At 33.5% G+C, this 14,590-nt stretch overlaps 1 protein-coding gene across 2 annotated transcripts in view; it reads right to left on the bottom strand.

Annotated features, from left to right (window-relative positions):
- The window catches only part of LOC127836330 (low-density lipoprotein receptor-related protein 5-like), a 29,157-nt gene extending 15,209 nt beyond the window's left edge, over window positions 1-13,948 (bottom strand). For both annotated transcript variants that reach the window (XM_052362909.1, XM_052362910.1), the window contains exons 1-4: window positions 13,835-13,948; window positions 1,034-1,490; window positions 682-779; window positions 125-288 (exon numbers count right to left, since the gene is read on the bottom strand). In XM_052362909.1, coding sequence (XP_052218869.1) covers window positions 125-288; window positions 682-779; window positions 1,034-1,490; window positions 13,835-13,892 — 777 coding nt within the window. In that variant the 5' untranslated portion in view covers window positions 13,893-13,948. The remainder of the gene's footprint in view (window positions 1-124; window positions 289-681; window positions 780-1,033; window positions 1,491-13,834) is intronic.
- Window positions 13,949-14,590: the final 642 nt, after the last annotated feature.

The following is a 14,590-nucleotide window of genomic DNA, read 5'->3' as shown; positions in this document are numbered from 1 at the left end:
TGGATCTTGCTGTATAATATTAATTTTATCTTGTGCAGTATCCATAGTATTGATAGTCCTTGTAGCTCAACTATATTTTCAATCAAGAAAATAATATGGGTTATAAAATATTACTTATACCTACGCGTAATACTGCTATATCAAAAAATGCATTGTCCTGCAAGTATTCTTTTCTGATAGTCGAGCGTTCTTTTCCATCTAAATTTGATCGCTCCACGGTATCGCGCAAATTATCAACCCAGTACAGCTTCGATGATGCAATGTCGACATCAAGGGCTATCGGTTGAGCTATAAATAAAATAATATAAAAACTTCATTTAAAGAAGATTTACTTAAGAAATACATCAGATGAAATTACATAATATGCAATTCATGTAATACATTTCTTATTTTCAACAACGTCTTCTAACATAATACAATTTACAACAAATATATCATATTTCATCTTCAGCAATACGAACAAAACATAACTAATCATATATGCATGCACAATAATAATGAAATATATCAAAATTTTAAAGAACCACACTCCTTAACACACACGCACGCACGCAAGTACTCGACAGGTTCGAATTTATGACCATATACTTTTAGTTTTGATTTTAAAGAGATAAAAAGAATTTGAAAAAAACAACAACAATAAACAATCATAACAAATGACAAACATAAAACTACAATTACCATTTTTGCCGGGAGATATTATGGTTTTACGACCATTTCCGGTGAGACTGGAACGCTCAATCTTCGCATATGATCCGACATCGCTCCAAAACATATATCTTGAGGGTAAAGATACGCTTATGTGTTTGAAACAAAACTCGAAGCGTACATGAACATTATATATATATGGTCTATAAGAAAATATTATTTCTATAGTTGAATTATTGAAAGTGATTGGAAATACATAACATGCATACTAACCTGTCCTAGTGTAGTTATCATACAAATTCTTTAGAAATGAAAACTATATAGTATCGAACATTACATATGCGTTTAGATCATGCAACGACGGAAAGTCATAAATGAAACCAACTTGTGAATCGGATCTACAGCAATCCCAGTAGGCCTCTCGATGTTATCATAAACCAGGATTCGATAATGTCCATTAGTTTGCAAAGACTGCACTGCGACCCATCTGAATATTGGATCTGTCCAGTAAAGGTTGTTTGAAATCCAATCCAAAGCTATCGTCACGTATCCTCTAGAAAGTCCGGAATGCAGAGACTTTAATGGTAAATTCTGAAGACCGGTCTCGGGATCAAAATTAAGCATTTCAAGAGACGCCGTGTACTCGTTATAAATATACAGCTGTTTTCGAGCGTAATCAACATCGATGGACATTGGTTTTGTATTTAAAAACATAGACTGTCTACGTGTTGTATTGATGGTTGTGTTGCCCTCCACTACCTCGATCGGTAATGCAAGAAAGTTTTCATATACATCACCAGTCACAATGGATCCAAGAACTAGATACCCAGTCGACAAGGCATCTGCAAAATAAGTTCCAAATAACAATATAACAATGCAATCATCGAGTATTCAACGAATTGTATGACGCTATTACGGTACAAAGTATCATTTTGGTGTCATCAAGACATATTTATGTGCGTCTCTCATGCAAAATTATAGTAATTGTAATTTAGCTGTACATCTGAACTCTCTGCACGAAGTGATTAATTTTGTGTTGATATCATGAAATCACATATTTATATATTACTTTTAGATTGTTCTACTGCTCCTCCGTCCGAATGTTAATCAATTATCATTCGAGAAAAGCTAATGTTAACAGTGACCAGTTCGTAAATGACATAGTAATTGTTATTTGTCGTGTTAATTAAGATATGGTAATTGAATGTGTGTGTATATGTGTGTGTATGTATGTGTGTGTATGCGTTCATTCGTGCGAGTGTGTGCATATGAGAAAATGTAATAGACAATAGATTAATATTCTTAAATACTTTCTGTAAATAAATAATTGTTCATTGAGACTATTTTAATATTGAACGAGAAATTAATAATATAAGAGAAGTCATGTAATAGACTTGCTTTTTATGACACTTCTATTACACCGTCAATGTCTTACTAAAGTATTTATTCAATGCATTAAGTCAGCTATTTTATACCCATTGTGAGTATATAATATTATATATATATTCTTATCGACACATATATCCATGTTCGCATGATAATGCAAGAATGCATTATTCATACCATAGTTGTTTGAAGGCCTCATTGAAAATAAGATTGCCATTGTTAAACTGTTTGCATGACTTTGTATCAATGTGTTGTCTTAATGAGTTACTTTCGGGAAATAAAGAGATTATTATTATTATTATTATTATTATTATTATTATTATTATTATAGCAATGCATTTGATCGAATACGGTATAATGCATTTTCTAAATTTAAATAACGTTTTAGAAAAATGCAATGACTGCGTATAAATATGCAGTCATACATTCGTTATATTGCTCGGTATTAGACATGCGATACATTAAGATATATAATAATATGTAATAATTAAAAACGTTCGTCTTTTTTCGAATAATATTTTAGTGTTTTTAGAAAAGTTCATTTGATTTGTAATAGCATGCCGTTTTGTAGCATCACATTTGTATGCGTGAACATTTGCTAATCTATCAATCATCATAAACTGATGATATATGCACACAGGTCCATTATTATTTAGGGTTTTGATGAATCACACACGTACATATATTTATTAAAATATTTAATTTTGCAACATTTTCTTTATTTACTCGTGTTATAGGGGTATTCCACTACGACCCGATTCCCCACGATTTGTCCCGATTTCCAATTTTTTGAGGTCGGGGACATTCGTAGCTCAATCGGCGACGGTCTTAACTTATTCCTAGCTAGTGGTGGTCCGGTCGTAAGTGATTCCTGCAACTCTTGAGCTCTCGAAAAATCGTGGCCAGATTTTAAACGTGTTTAAAATTTGGCAAAGACCTCCAAGACTGAATTAAATCGCAGTTGACTCGTAACAGCGTCGTAGTGCGTTCTTGGGCGTCGTAATGGAATCGTTGGTAATTCGTAACTCAATCGGGAAATCGGTGATCACGTGATCGGTCTTCGAATCAGCTACGACTTTGTCAAGACTCTCACGAGTTCACCCCGAGTGAGTTGCGAGCCCGCTAAGATTCTCGCGATTTAGTTACGATTGTGTAAAGAATGATTAAGAAAAAATATTTTTCTATCATGGTTTGTTGTCGAATAACCCACAGTAAGGAGTATAGATGCATAGGAATTAAATCACGAGTGCGGAGCACGAGTGATTTGATAACACGCATCTATTTTCCTTACTGTGGGTTATTCGACAACAAACCATCATAGAAAAAAAGTATTTCGATTCTAACACGATTCTAATTGATTTGGTTCAAGCTTTTGGACGTGAACTATATTTTTCAATACTCCGCCCTTCTTAGTACAAAGTTCACTATTTAGTGACGTCATTGAATTGTACAAACATATGACGTCGTTTTCATTCATAAATATTTTGCAAATGACATCACTTTTATTGAGAACAACAATCGTAGAAACTAAATGACGTCACGTTTATTAATGCTTCTGAAAAGCTGACATGCTATAAATGTTTTCTTAATTACGCTTCTTAACAAATAACATTCTTTGCAGGAGTGGTTATGCGACTTATCACCAAATATACCATTTTTTGTTTCATTACATTTATATACATGCTAAATTTATTACATTTCTTTTAGAACGGGATTTAGCACGTGCATTTTAGTTCAATATTTTCTTTATTTATTTGGAACTATTTTCGAAACATTAAGCTCCGCCCATAATCTAATGCAGAATAACCCACATTTGATTTCCTACTTTGTCTATAAAAAACAAGTCGCATGCCGTGTTAGAATCAATATCAATAGATATTGGCGCCTAATTCATGAGTGCGTTCGGTGAGGTCCTAGCTTAGTCGTGACCGATCTGCATCGTTCGTAGTACAGTCGCAGTAGATTCTTACACATCGTAGTGAAGTCGCGACCCTATTCGCAATACTTCAACCGAACCCCATGATTCGTCGTAACTCAATCGTACCAGTGTCGTAACTGAATTGTAGACTGTCACGAATCTTCCCGATTCAATAAATGTGATAAATCGTAGCGAATCGTGGGCTTGTTTTCGTAGTGGAATAAGGTCATTAACATTACACTCATGACTGTTTTAATTACGCGCTTTAAGCGTGAATGCTTTAAATATTTTCATTTTTTAATAAGACCATGGTTTTCACACGACAGTACAAAGGTGTTTTAGCCGGACCTTCTTAAAGCGGCAGAATACTCTCAGTCCTCGCAGAAAGCGCATTTTTGACGATGCTGTTTCAGCATCGTCTAAGGTATGATACCATCAAAAAAATCTTCACAACCTGGCGACCTATGTAAAAGACCGAGCCAGTCCGATTGAGATAATGCTCGGGTCGTAGAAATACCGAAATCCCCGTAATTACCAAAATCCCCAGAAATCCCCAGATATCCACCGAAACCCCCAGAAATCCCCCTAAATATTAATTACTTCTCAAAATACTGCAGATATTAATATAGAATATTGCAAAATACACTAAAATCACTGATGAAACATTGTTTTTATCCAAGTTTGATCGTGAAAACTAAAATATAAACATTATAATTGGGTTTCCCAGTATGAATTCATAGTGCATATTTGCACAAGCACGATCATGTACCGAAATCCCCTCTGTAAAGACCTTCAAGTGTCAAAAATTCATCTGGGGCTTTTTTTATATTATAAAGCAGCGGTACAGTAAAAAACTTAACAACAATATCCCACTTCTGTTGAAAAATATATTCTACATTCGCCTTGCAGAGTTGTCGTTCGTGTTTCAACATTCAACAATGGCCGCCCCATGAGAGTCTCGTGTCAAAACTTTCTTACAGCATAAATTGGCTTGTTTCGCTATTTAGAAACTGTCATTTAGGATATATGAATTATTTATTCACTAAATCTCCGCTTATGACAACAATAGATGGAATTCGAAGGATATATACTCGATGTGAATGAAGGACTTTCTAGATCGTAACAGCTTGACACGGCAAAACTGGCTTACTGGTATTTTTAGTTTTCAATTTAATTCACATTTTGCTTTATAAATTGTATTCGAGCATTTTGCGACTTATTGAATGACTATGATACCCGATATTAACATTTCATCGAGGATTTGCAGATCACCAACCTGTCCTGAAATTCAACATTGATTTCAAACTCTTTACTGGTTTGTACTCTTTCTTCTATGTTAGTACTTTTTATCATTTTAAAGTTAAATGAACAGTGTCACAGTAAAAGAGACATTTAGACGATTGTGGACAGTTTGGATCTAGATCAGCCTGCAGTCGCTTGAAAGCTGTTTGCTTAAAAGCGGTTTTCTGACAATAACAAATAATTTAATTGGATACTGATTGGACTGCGCTTTTCCTGTGACCTGGCTCAAATAATAGATTGTCATTAATCAAATTATTTATTTCGAACATTAATCTTTTATTTTGTTCCTCAGGATCAATGACTCCAGCACTTACCTGTTGAGAATTGAATACTGCTAAAGGCGATGCTAGGGGGCGTGAGAGATGTTACACCTTCCATTATCGCTCGATTGTTACTGGTCGGCTCGGGTACTACGTACATGTGCCCCGGGTACTCTTAAGTTTACTTACATGTATCCCGGGTACGGTAAATATACTAAAATGTACCCGGGAAATTTAACCCTAAATCAGTCGTTGTCGACAATTTTTTTTTTGTATTAATTATATATACACATTTATGTCAATTGTCTGTAAAATGGCCTCTATATTATCGGAACACATACTCAAAAAGCATGTTGATGCAGTGTTTTTTGAAGAGAAGTGTGTTTAAGATAATCGGTTGCACGTTTAACGACATCGAATTTTGATCGCAAATACAACTCGGTACAGTCTAATATGGACCGAGTACAATTACGTATATTGACCGTACATGGGGTACATGTAAGTATACTTAATGGTACCCGGGGTACATGTAAGTTTACTTAAGAGTACCCGGGGTACATGTAAGTAGTACCAGAGCCGACAATGACCAATCAAGCTCCATTGTCTCGTATGAACCGACTCAAAAAACCGAGTCGACAATATTTGACTTAATTTTTGGTTTGGTTGCTCTCGAGGGATCGAACAATTTCAGAATCTTCCTAAAAGCCCTACGGGTTTGATCCCCAGAAGCGACATTGAAAACCAGCCAACTTAGTTATCTTAAAGGCTGCTAAACCTGATATACAATGATAATGCGAATTTTCTCTCACATGATGTCCATCAGTTATATTATATAAAAACTCACAGCAGTAGCAAACAACTGGACAATAATTAATGAACGCATCTTTCATTTGTCTTTGACACTTTGATTTTGACATGGCTTAGATTTAAATATGTGACTTGACTTAACCAGCACTCTTGTAACAGAGCTAAAGTTCAAATGTACCATTGAAGATCACCTAAATCCAGATTTGCTATTATAGAAGTGTGGAAAGTTTTAAGGGTGTGACAAGTAAGCAAAAATTGGTCATTACCCAGAGGCCATAACTGATCAGTGACTGTTGTAAAACAAGAAAAATCAGTGGTAACAGTTTAACGGTAATGTAACCAATGTGTCAGACCAGGGCCTTGATTTTGAAATGTAGGACATGCATGGTCATTTCTTCATGAAATCAGGACAAAAAATTGTATTTTAAGTCCTTAATATAACTGGCTATAGTTCTCAGATTATTATAAGCTCAATCAGTATATTTATATCATTAATTATGCTTTGTGTATTGTAAACATATACACAATCATGCAGTTACATGATAGCAATAAATAATATCAAAGCTACCCATACTATAAAGGTCATTGGCAAAGCCTATGGTAAAAATGTGAACACATTGAGTGTAATCGCCCTCTCATGCCAGCAAAAACAACACGTTGACAGGTTGTCATTTTTGACAGTTCTTCTTTCACTTTCATTTTGTGATATCATACTATTAACAATTATGTGGCTGAGAAAAATATCGCTATTGCTTTTATTGCCCCCGGTAGGGTTGCCTATAGCAGTTGAACTGTCCGTCAGTCAGTCAGTGTGTCAGTCCGTCCGTCCGTCCGAAAACTTTAATGGCCATAACTTTTTCAATATTGAACATAGCAACTTGATATTTGGCATACATGAGCATCTCATGGAGCTGCACATTTTCAGTTGTGAAAGGTGAAGGTCATCCTTCAAGGTCAAATTTCAAATATAAAGCGTCTGTCCATCTTTCCGAAAACTTTAACATTGGCCATAACTGTTTCAATACTGAAGATAGCAACTTGATATTTGGCATGCATGTGCATCTCATGGAGCTTAACATTTTGAGTGGTGAAAGGTGAAGGTCAACGTCATTCTTCAAGGTCTAATGTCAAATATATGTCGTATTTTCGTCCGTCCGAAAACTTTAACATCGGCCATAACTTTTTCAATATTGAAGATAGCAACTTGATATTGTGCATGCATGTGTATCTCATGGAGCTGCACATTTTGAAAGGTTACAGGTTAAGGTCATCCTTCAAGGTCAAAGGTCAATTATATTGCATCTGTCCGTCCGTCCGAAAACTTTAACTTTCGCCATAATTTTTTTAGGCCTCTGAAGGTTGGCATATAGTTTTTGAACTGTCCGTCTGTCTTTTCATCAGTATGTCCGTCCGTCAGTCCTTCAGTCCGTCCGAAAACTTTAACATTGCCCATAATTTTTGCAATATTGAAGATAGAAACTTGATATTTGGCATGCATGTGTATCTCATGGAGCTGCATTTTTTGAGTGGTAAAATGTTAAGGTCAAGGTCATCCTTCAAGGTCAAAGGTCAAAGGTTAAATTGTGCAATATTGAAGATAGTAATTTGATATTTGGCATGCATGTGTATCTCATGAAGCTGCACATTTTGAGTGGTGAAAGGTCAAGGTCAAAGGTCAAATTTTGCAATATTGAAGATAGCAACTTGATATTTGGCATTCATGCATATCTCATGGAGCTGCACATTTTGGGTGGTGAAAGGTCAAGATCCTTCAAGGTCAAGGTCAAATTTTGCAATATTGAAGATAGCAACTCCATATTTGGCATGCATGCGTATCTCATGGAGCTGCACAAATTGATTGGTGAAAGGTCAAGGTCATCCTTCAAGGTCCAGGTCAAAAGTCAAATTTTGCAATATTGAAGATAGCAACTCCATATTCGGCATGCATGCGTATCTCATGGAGCTGCAAATTTTGAGTGGTGAAAGGTCAAGGTCATCCTTCAAGGTCAAAGGTAAAATATATGGCTTCAAAGCTGCGCAGCAGGGAGCATTGTGTTTCACAAACACAGCTCTTGTTTAATATATTTTCTGCACATTTCTTCGAAAAACTTATATCAATACACGATTTTCTTCGTTAATTCAAACATTCCTGACAGACTTGTGTACATATTTCGCTTACATTTTGACGCGCGTAGGTAGGACCGCATTACCGCTTCCGAAATGTGTATATATACTATTGCCTTCGAGGAACTTATCTGATGTTTGACGGAAAGGGCCGAAAATGTGCGATTGTGGATAAAGCTCCCCAAAGGTACTACTTTCCCGTTCCCCCAATTTTTTTTCCGTACCTAAAATTTTTTGTATTCAATTTTTTTTTGTACCCAATTTTTTTTCGTACCCATTTTTTTTGGATCCCCAAATTTTTTTTCGTACCCAAATTTTTTTCGGTCCCAATTTATTTGTTCCCAAATTTTTTTTTACGTACCAAAATTTGTTTTCGTACCCAAATTTTTTTTCGCAAACTTTTTATACCAAAATTTTTTCGTACCAACATACACAATTGTGGTGATTGTGGTGATGTAGATAAACTTAACTTGATGCTTTTATATCCATCCTCTCAAAAGCATCGTCACACCAGTACTGTCAGTACTTTGATTAAGTTTCAATATGCCATGCACCAACCATTGTATTGCGCTTAAATTGTATGCACATAAACCGCTGTGGCATAAAACAAATTTTAAATATTCAAAACTACTAATGAGGTAGTAGTAAGTACACGATTTTAGCAAATATATTAATAAAGAATATAAAACTTACGATATTTAAAAACATAAAGCAATGTAACGCATGTGAATTAGAGATATGTCTTTATATTTCCGATTGTGCACGTTTTATAACAGTTTAATAATGTTCAGTTACAAATCGTGGTCATGTGTGTTGTGTAGCAATGCATTATATATTACAGCTCTTTTGTTAGATAACGACAGTGTGTTAACGACATGCCAATTCAAACAAGCGTTTTTTTGTGGTTTAGCATTTGAGTACCAAATTACCCGCGTATATTGTACATGGCAAGTGATATGTTTGTAATTTCGAGAAAATGCTTCTACTCATTTAACAATACATTGGGATTAATTTAAATGCTCACAACCCAAATCAGAGTAAAACGATTTATTGAGAGCCACACACTATACCTGATTACCCTACAAAACCTTTATAATTGCTAAGGCTGCATCAATACCTTGGCATTTAATTCAACGTTACGATGTAAAAGAGCAAAATTAAATTACGTAAAATTATTGCCAGGTCAATAACAGTAGCAAACGTTGTAACAATCCATAACTTACAATTTTAATGATTTCACTCTAATGCTAGTGTAAACTTTCGGATGTAAGGTGGCTACAAGTACACATGCTAAAGTGAAACAGGAGGGTTTTAAAAGTCCTAGCTAGCGGTTGTTCCAAATGAGCAGATGACTGTTGAAGTGCTTACTTGTTTACAATCCACAGTGTGCCGAAGTCATTCAAACAGTTAATCGAGCACATACCTAGTATTATGCTTTTATGCATAGAACAGGTTCTTCGTGCAATATGTGTGCATTAAATCGCAATTATAAAAGAAATACGAAAGATGTATATTTTCGCTTAACATATACCACTATTGACAAACATTTAAAATAAACAAAAAAAATAATTCAAATAATTCACAGTATGGAAACAAAACTGGAAGGCTTCATTCTTTTATGAAAACAATAAGCTATGGACATAATACATCTCACGTTTTATACTTATGTCAAGTGTAATGAGCGCATTGAATTATATCGATATATGTAAACACAGAACATCAACTTGCAACAATGTTACACTATCATGTACTTTTCTGACGCATTTTTCAAACTTTCATTATCAACAACGTATGTCAAATAGCAATAAGTCACACACAAATTACTTAAACACCAAAACTGTCGGCATTATTGGCTTTTCCTATCTGCATCTGAGTCAATCCTTATATCAATAAAAACATGTAATGGGGTTTGATTCTCTAAAATTGGAAAAAATGATGTTTTATAACACAAATGACATTTTTTTTATAGTTATAAGTAATTTAAAAAGGTGAGAATTTCATAGTTCCTATTCAGTATAATAAGTTGCTGTCATAATTCTCATTAGTGCATTAATATTATTATAAAGTAGCGAAATAATGATAAGAAATAAGAATCATAAGTGTAATGAAATTTAAATCGCGCTAATATAACGTGCAACAAACGACGTTCGTTAATCTTACTTCTTAAATAAATTCATATATAAAGGCGAAATATATATTTTGTGTTTTATAAAAGTGTTCATTGAATCATCATAAATAATCAATCTATAAATTTGGGGTATCGCATTTGAACAATATAGTATTGCTTTAAATACAAACAGACACCATTTAGATATAATTTTGAATGTGGGAAAAATATCTGATTTATATTAAGTCATATGAAATCCGAACAAATGATACACTCAGTAATTAATTAGGCTTAATTTAAAGAAATGTGAATACCTTCCAAAGAATTATGAAAGTTAATATTTGCATTAATTATAGAATACACCCATGTTTATCTACTCCGAAGATGTCTGCACTAGTTAAAGGTTCAAAAAAAGTAAAGTCTCCGAAAGTATACTATTAGGTTATTTAAATACTACATATATTCCGAACTGCTTACTCATTAAACGTCACCAAATGACCTACTGAACTTAAATATACGGCTTGAGTCTACATTGTAAATCCTTCCTTTTTTGTTTCGCCATTCATTGTTTTGTTAATTAGTCAAAATAATTTCTTCAAGCTATCTTTTGTAGAAAAATGTATACGCGCGATTAAAAAAAACTGAACTTGGGTCGAATATTTGGCCTTTATTAACAGTTCAAAAATAGAACACTGAAACACCATTTAAAAATATTTAATTGGTACACACTAATTTGCTATTGTATTTTAACTGCCAAAATATTGTTGAATCATCGAAAACGTTAAATTAAGCGAAAAAGACTTGCCACAGAAAATATGCTTTTTAAACTTTCATTGTTAACTGTTCCGCACAAAAAAAGTAAAATCGCAAGTGTTTCTTTTAAATTTTCTTAAGTAACAGTGTTAATTTTTTTTTTCAATAATTGAAAACTGAATGCCTTCAACTGCAATTGATCAACACTCGACTTACCGTTGACCAGTTATTAAGGTTCATGTAGAGGCTTCATTTTGAAAAATGTGGGACCCCTAGCATTGAACTCAAATTTGACTAAAGGAAGAGTGCCACGTGGAAAATGTATACATATATGCTTTTAAGGATGTTTTTCCTTCAAACTGCTACCAATTTTGTACATCAACGTATCATAACATCCACAAAATCAATCAAAATACAAAGCGATTTTAACACTAAAATATACATTATTTTCAAAAATCTGAATCATGTTTATTCCACGTATTTCGGTGAAAATTATATAACTAGTGAATAATATCGACATTGACTTGAGGGCAAGTTACGCTTAAATAGTAAAAAAAGTTTACATATCTAGAAATATCAAAACTCTAACACGTGTCATTTCATCACCATGGGGGCAGCCATTTTTAAATTAATAAAATAGAAAGAAACATGCTAAAAACTCACTCATCGCCTAATTGACATTCCAAACGGTTGACGATGACAAATGCATTGGATTGTAATCTTTCCGTTGATGTTTGCAAACTGCACGATCAGACCTCATAAACACTCAAAAGAATAACTATGTAAGAAGCATTTCACCAATGTTTACAATCGTTGTCGAATCACACGACATATATTATTGCGCATAAAATAGTACGCTTACAGACTGATAGAAAGATCGATACGTAACTCTGTTCAATTCATCACGGTATACTATTCTATCGATAATATATAATAATACATCGCTTTAACAATCTTAAAGTAGACATAATTATTTTAAATGGAGTTTTTAATAACGAAAGTGAAAACAACGGAAGTTGGATGGATATTCTGTGAGATGCACTTCGGCTCCAGAAAAACAATACAAATAAACTAAAAAAGACGTGTGGGGGACAATTTTCAGCTGGAAAATGTTTGTAATAAGGTAAGTGATGATATCTCTACGTGGTCATTTCTATTATTTAGTGCGATCTCTTGCTGATTAATGTTAATAGTTGTTTTACTAGTTGCCACCCAACTGTCAAACTAAGTATGTGTTTTCTAAGGTATGTGTATACACATACCCGGTTTTCTCACCACTGCACGTGGTTTCGACCGATTTGTGTTGCACGTTTTTCTACGGATCACAGCGATGGCCACGCTTTCAAAATGGGGAGAAGGAATCGAAATATAAAATCAATCGTTTTGCCAATTTCTTTATATTCCTTTACAATTTTATATGTCGTCTGCAATCTATTTCGATTTGAGATGGTTTAAAATTTGCAATTTGGTTGAGAGGTAAATAACAAAATTGTTAAGCCTTTGAAATAGAATTGTGACTCTTATTATCCACCATACCTGGATTTTTAAAAAGTAGTTACGTTTAAGTTATTTTTAGAACTTTGTTTAGGATATTTATCCAAAAAGGCAGTTGAATAAAAACTCATTTGTTGTTTTATGACAATAATTTTCTGTGAAATGTTGCTAACTTGACCTTGTATATGTATATAGATTTGTATTTATTCAACTTAAGGTAGTGCATATCCTCCCTAACTTTAGATTGAGATTTTGTAAATTAGTGTAAAAATGTATTGGTTTTAAACCAAAATATGAATAAAGCACACAAATATTGACTGTCAAAAATGTGTTTATGTTATTCTATCCGTCTTTAGCTTTAAAATGATATATAGTTTGACCATATTGTACCACATTCAATGAAGAAAAAACAAAGCGAAGTTTTAATGAATTTTATCCCCCCCATGAACCTTAAGTATTCAGTTTTAAAAAACATGAACCAATGAAATGTACATAATATAAGTAACTGGTTTTTCTCAGTGTTTCGTATTAATTATTGTGGAAATTTGTTTATTAAATACGATGCTAATAAACATAAATAACAAGCGTTGGTAAGAGAACATTCTGGTTACATGACCATTAGCATATTTTTAATTATATTCTATATTTTGATTTATAGACGTTATTACCTATATTGATGAGTGTTTAACAAATACGTGTAGTTATCAAGGCTTAGAAAACATAAATTACCAGCCATTGACACAGGAGATACTCTATAATTATTGTAATTATTAAAGCTTTATTGTCCACTTATTTATATGTCTCTTCATTTATTACATTTAAATTTGAATAAAAATAACTTACGTATCAAAACGTCAACATTAAAACGCCTTACAATAACGAGATAAACGTGAATTATGACAATGACCTCTCGTACCTTTGTTGTTTTATGTAGTGAAGTTTCTGTGAGCTGTTCTTAAGTCCATGCAGCAATACCAACCAAAACATTATAGCGATATTTTAATGAATGCATTATTTTAACAACAAAGTACTTACCTGAAACAACGACTTCATAAAAAGCAAAGACAGTCACGATAATTCGAACAGTCCACATTGCGATAGACGTGTTGATCGCACGATCTACATACAGTCAACTGATTTGCGACAACTTCGCAATACAGTAGTTTTTATACTGCGCAGTTTAAATACATAGTATCATGGCTTGGTTTGCTTTTTTAATAGCTGTTGCAGCTGTAAATTTCTTCAACCCAGATTTGAACTGTGTCAAACTGTTTTAATGTAATTTTAATCTGCAGAAAAAAATAATGATTTGTAAAGTTTAAACCATATAGTTTCTTTAAACCCGAGAGCTGTTGATGATTGTTATTTAGATCGACACAAACATACTATGCTCCGTTTATATTAAATTATACCAAATCGCGTAAGAAAGTAATCATTATTTGATGCACTCTTAAACACGAAATACATGTAGGTGAAACTACGGTATTCATTAATTTATATCTTAAACAATGCACGGACTTTTTAATTCAACCAAATGCATACTACCAAAAGGGAATTTAATGTAAGTTAAATTTGCCTCTCAAAGAATACTTCAAATACTGAATTCGTTAAATTTACGCTTGAAACAAACAGTGCTATCCGTTTGTGTTTTATTTTGTGATACATTTAGTGCATGAAAGTTTTCCATTATCAGTGAACTGAGCTGCAGAATGAACATAAGAAAGTAAAAAAGAAAAAAAAACATTGCCCTTGGCTTTTATTAAATCGAACCCATATCAGATTGTTTAAAAC

This window comes from Dreissena polymorpha, chromosome 6, assembly GCF_020536995.1.
Source record: "Dreissena polymorpha isolate Duluth1 chromosome 6, UMN_Dpol_1.0, whole genome shotgun sequence".
NCBI lineage: Eukaryota > Metazoa > Mollusca > Bivalvia > Myida > Dreissenidae > Dreissena > Dreissena polymorpha.
This window is presented reverse-complemented; position numbering and strand designations above follow the sequence as displayed.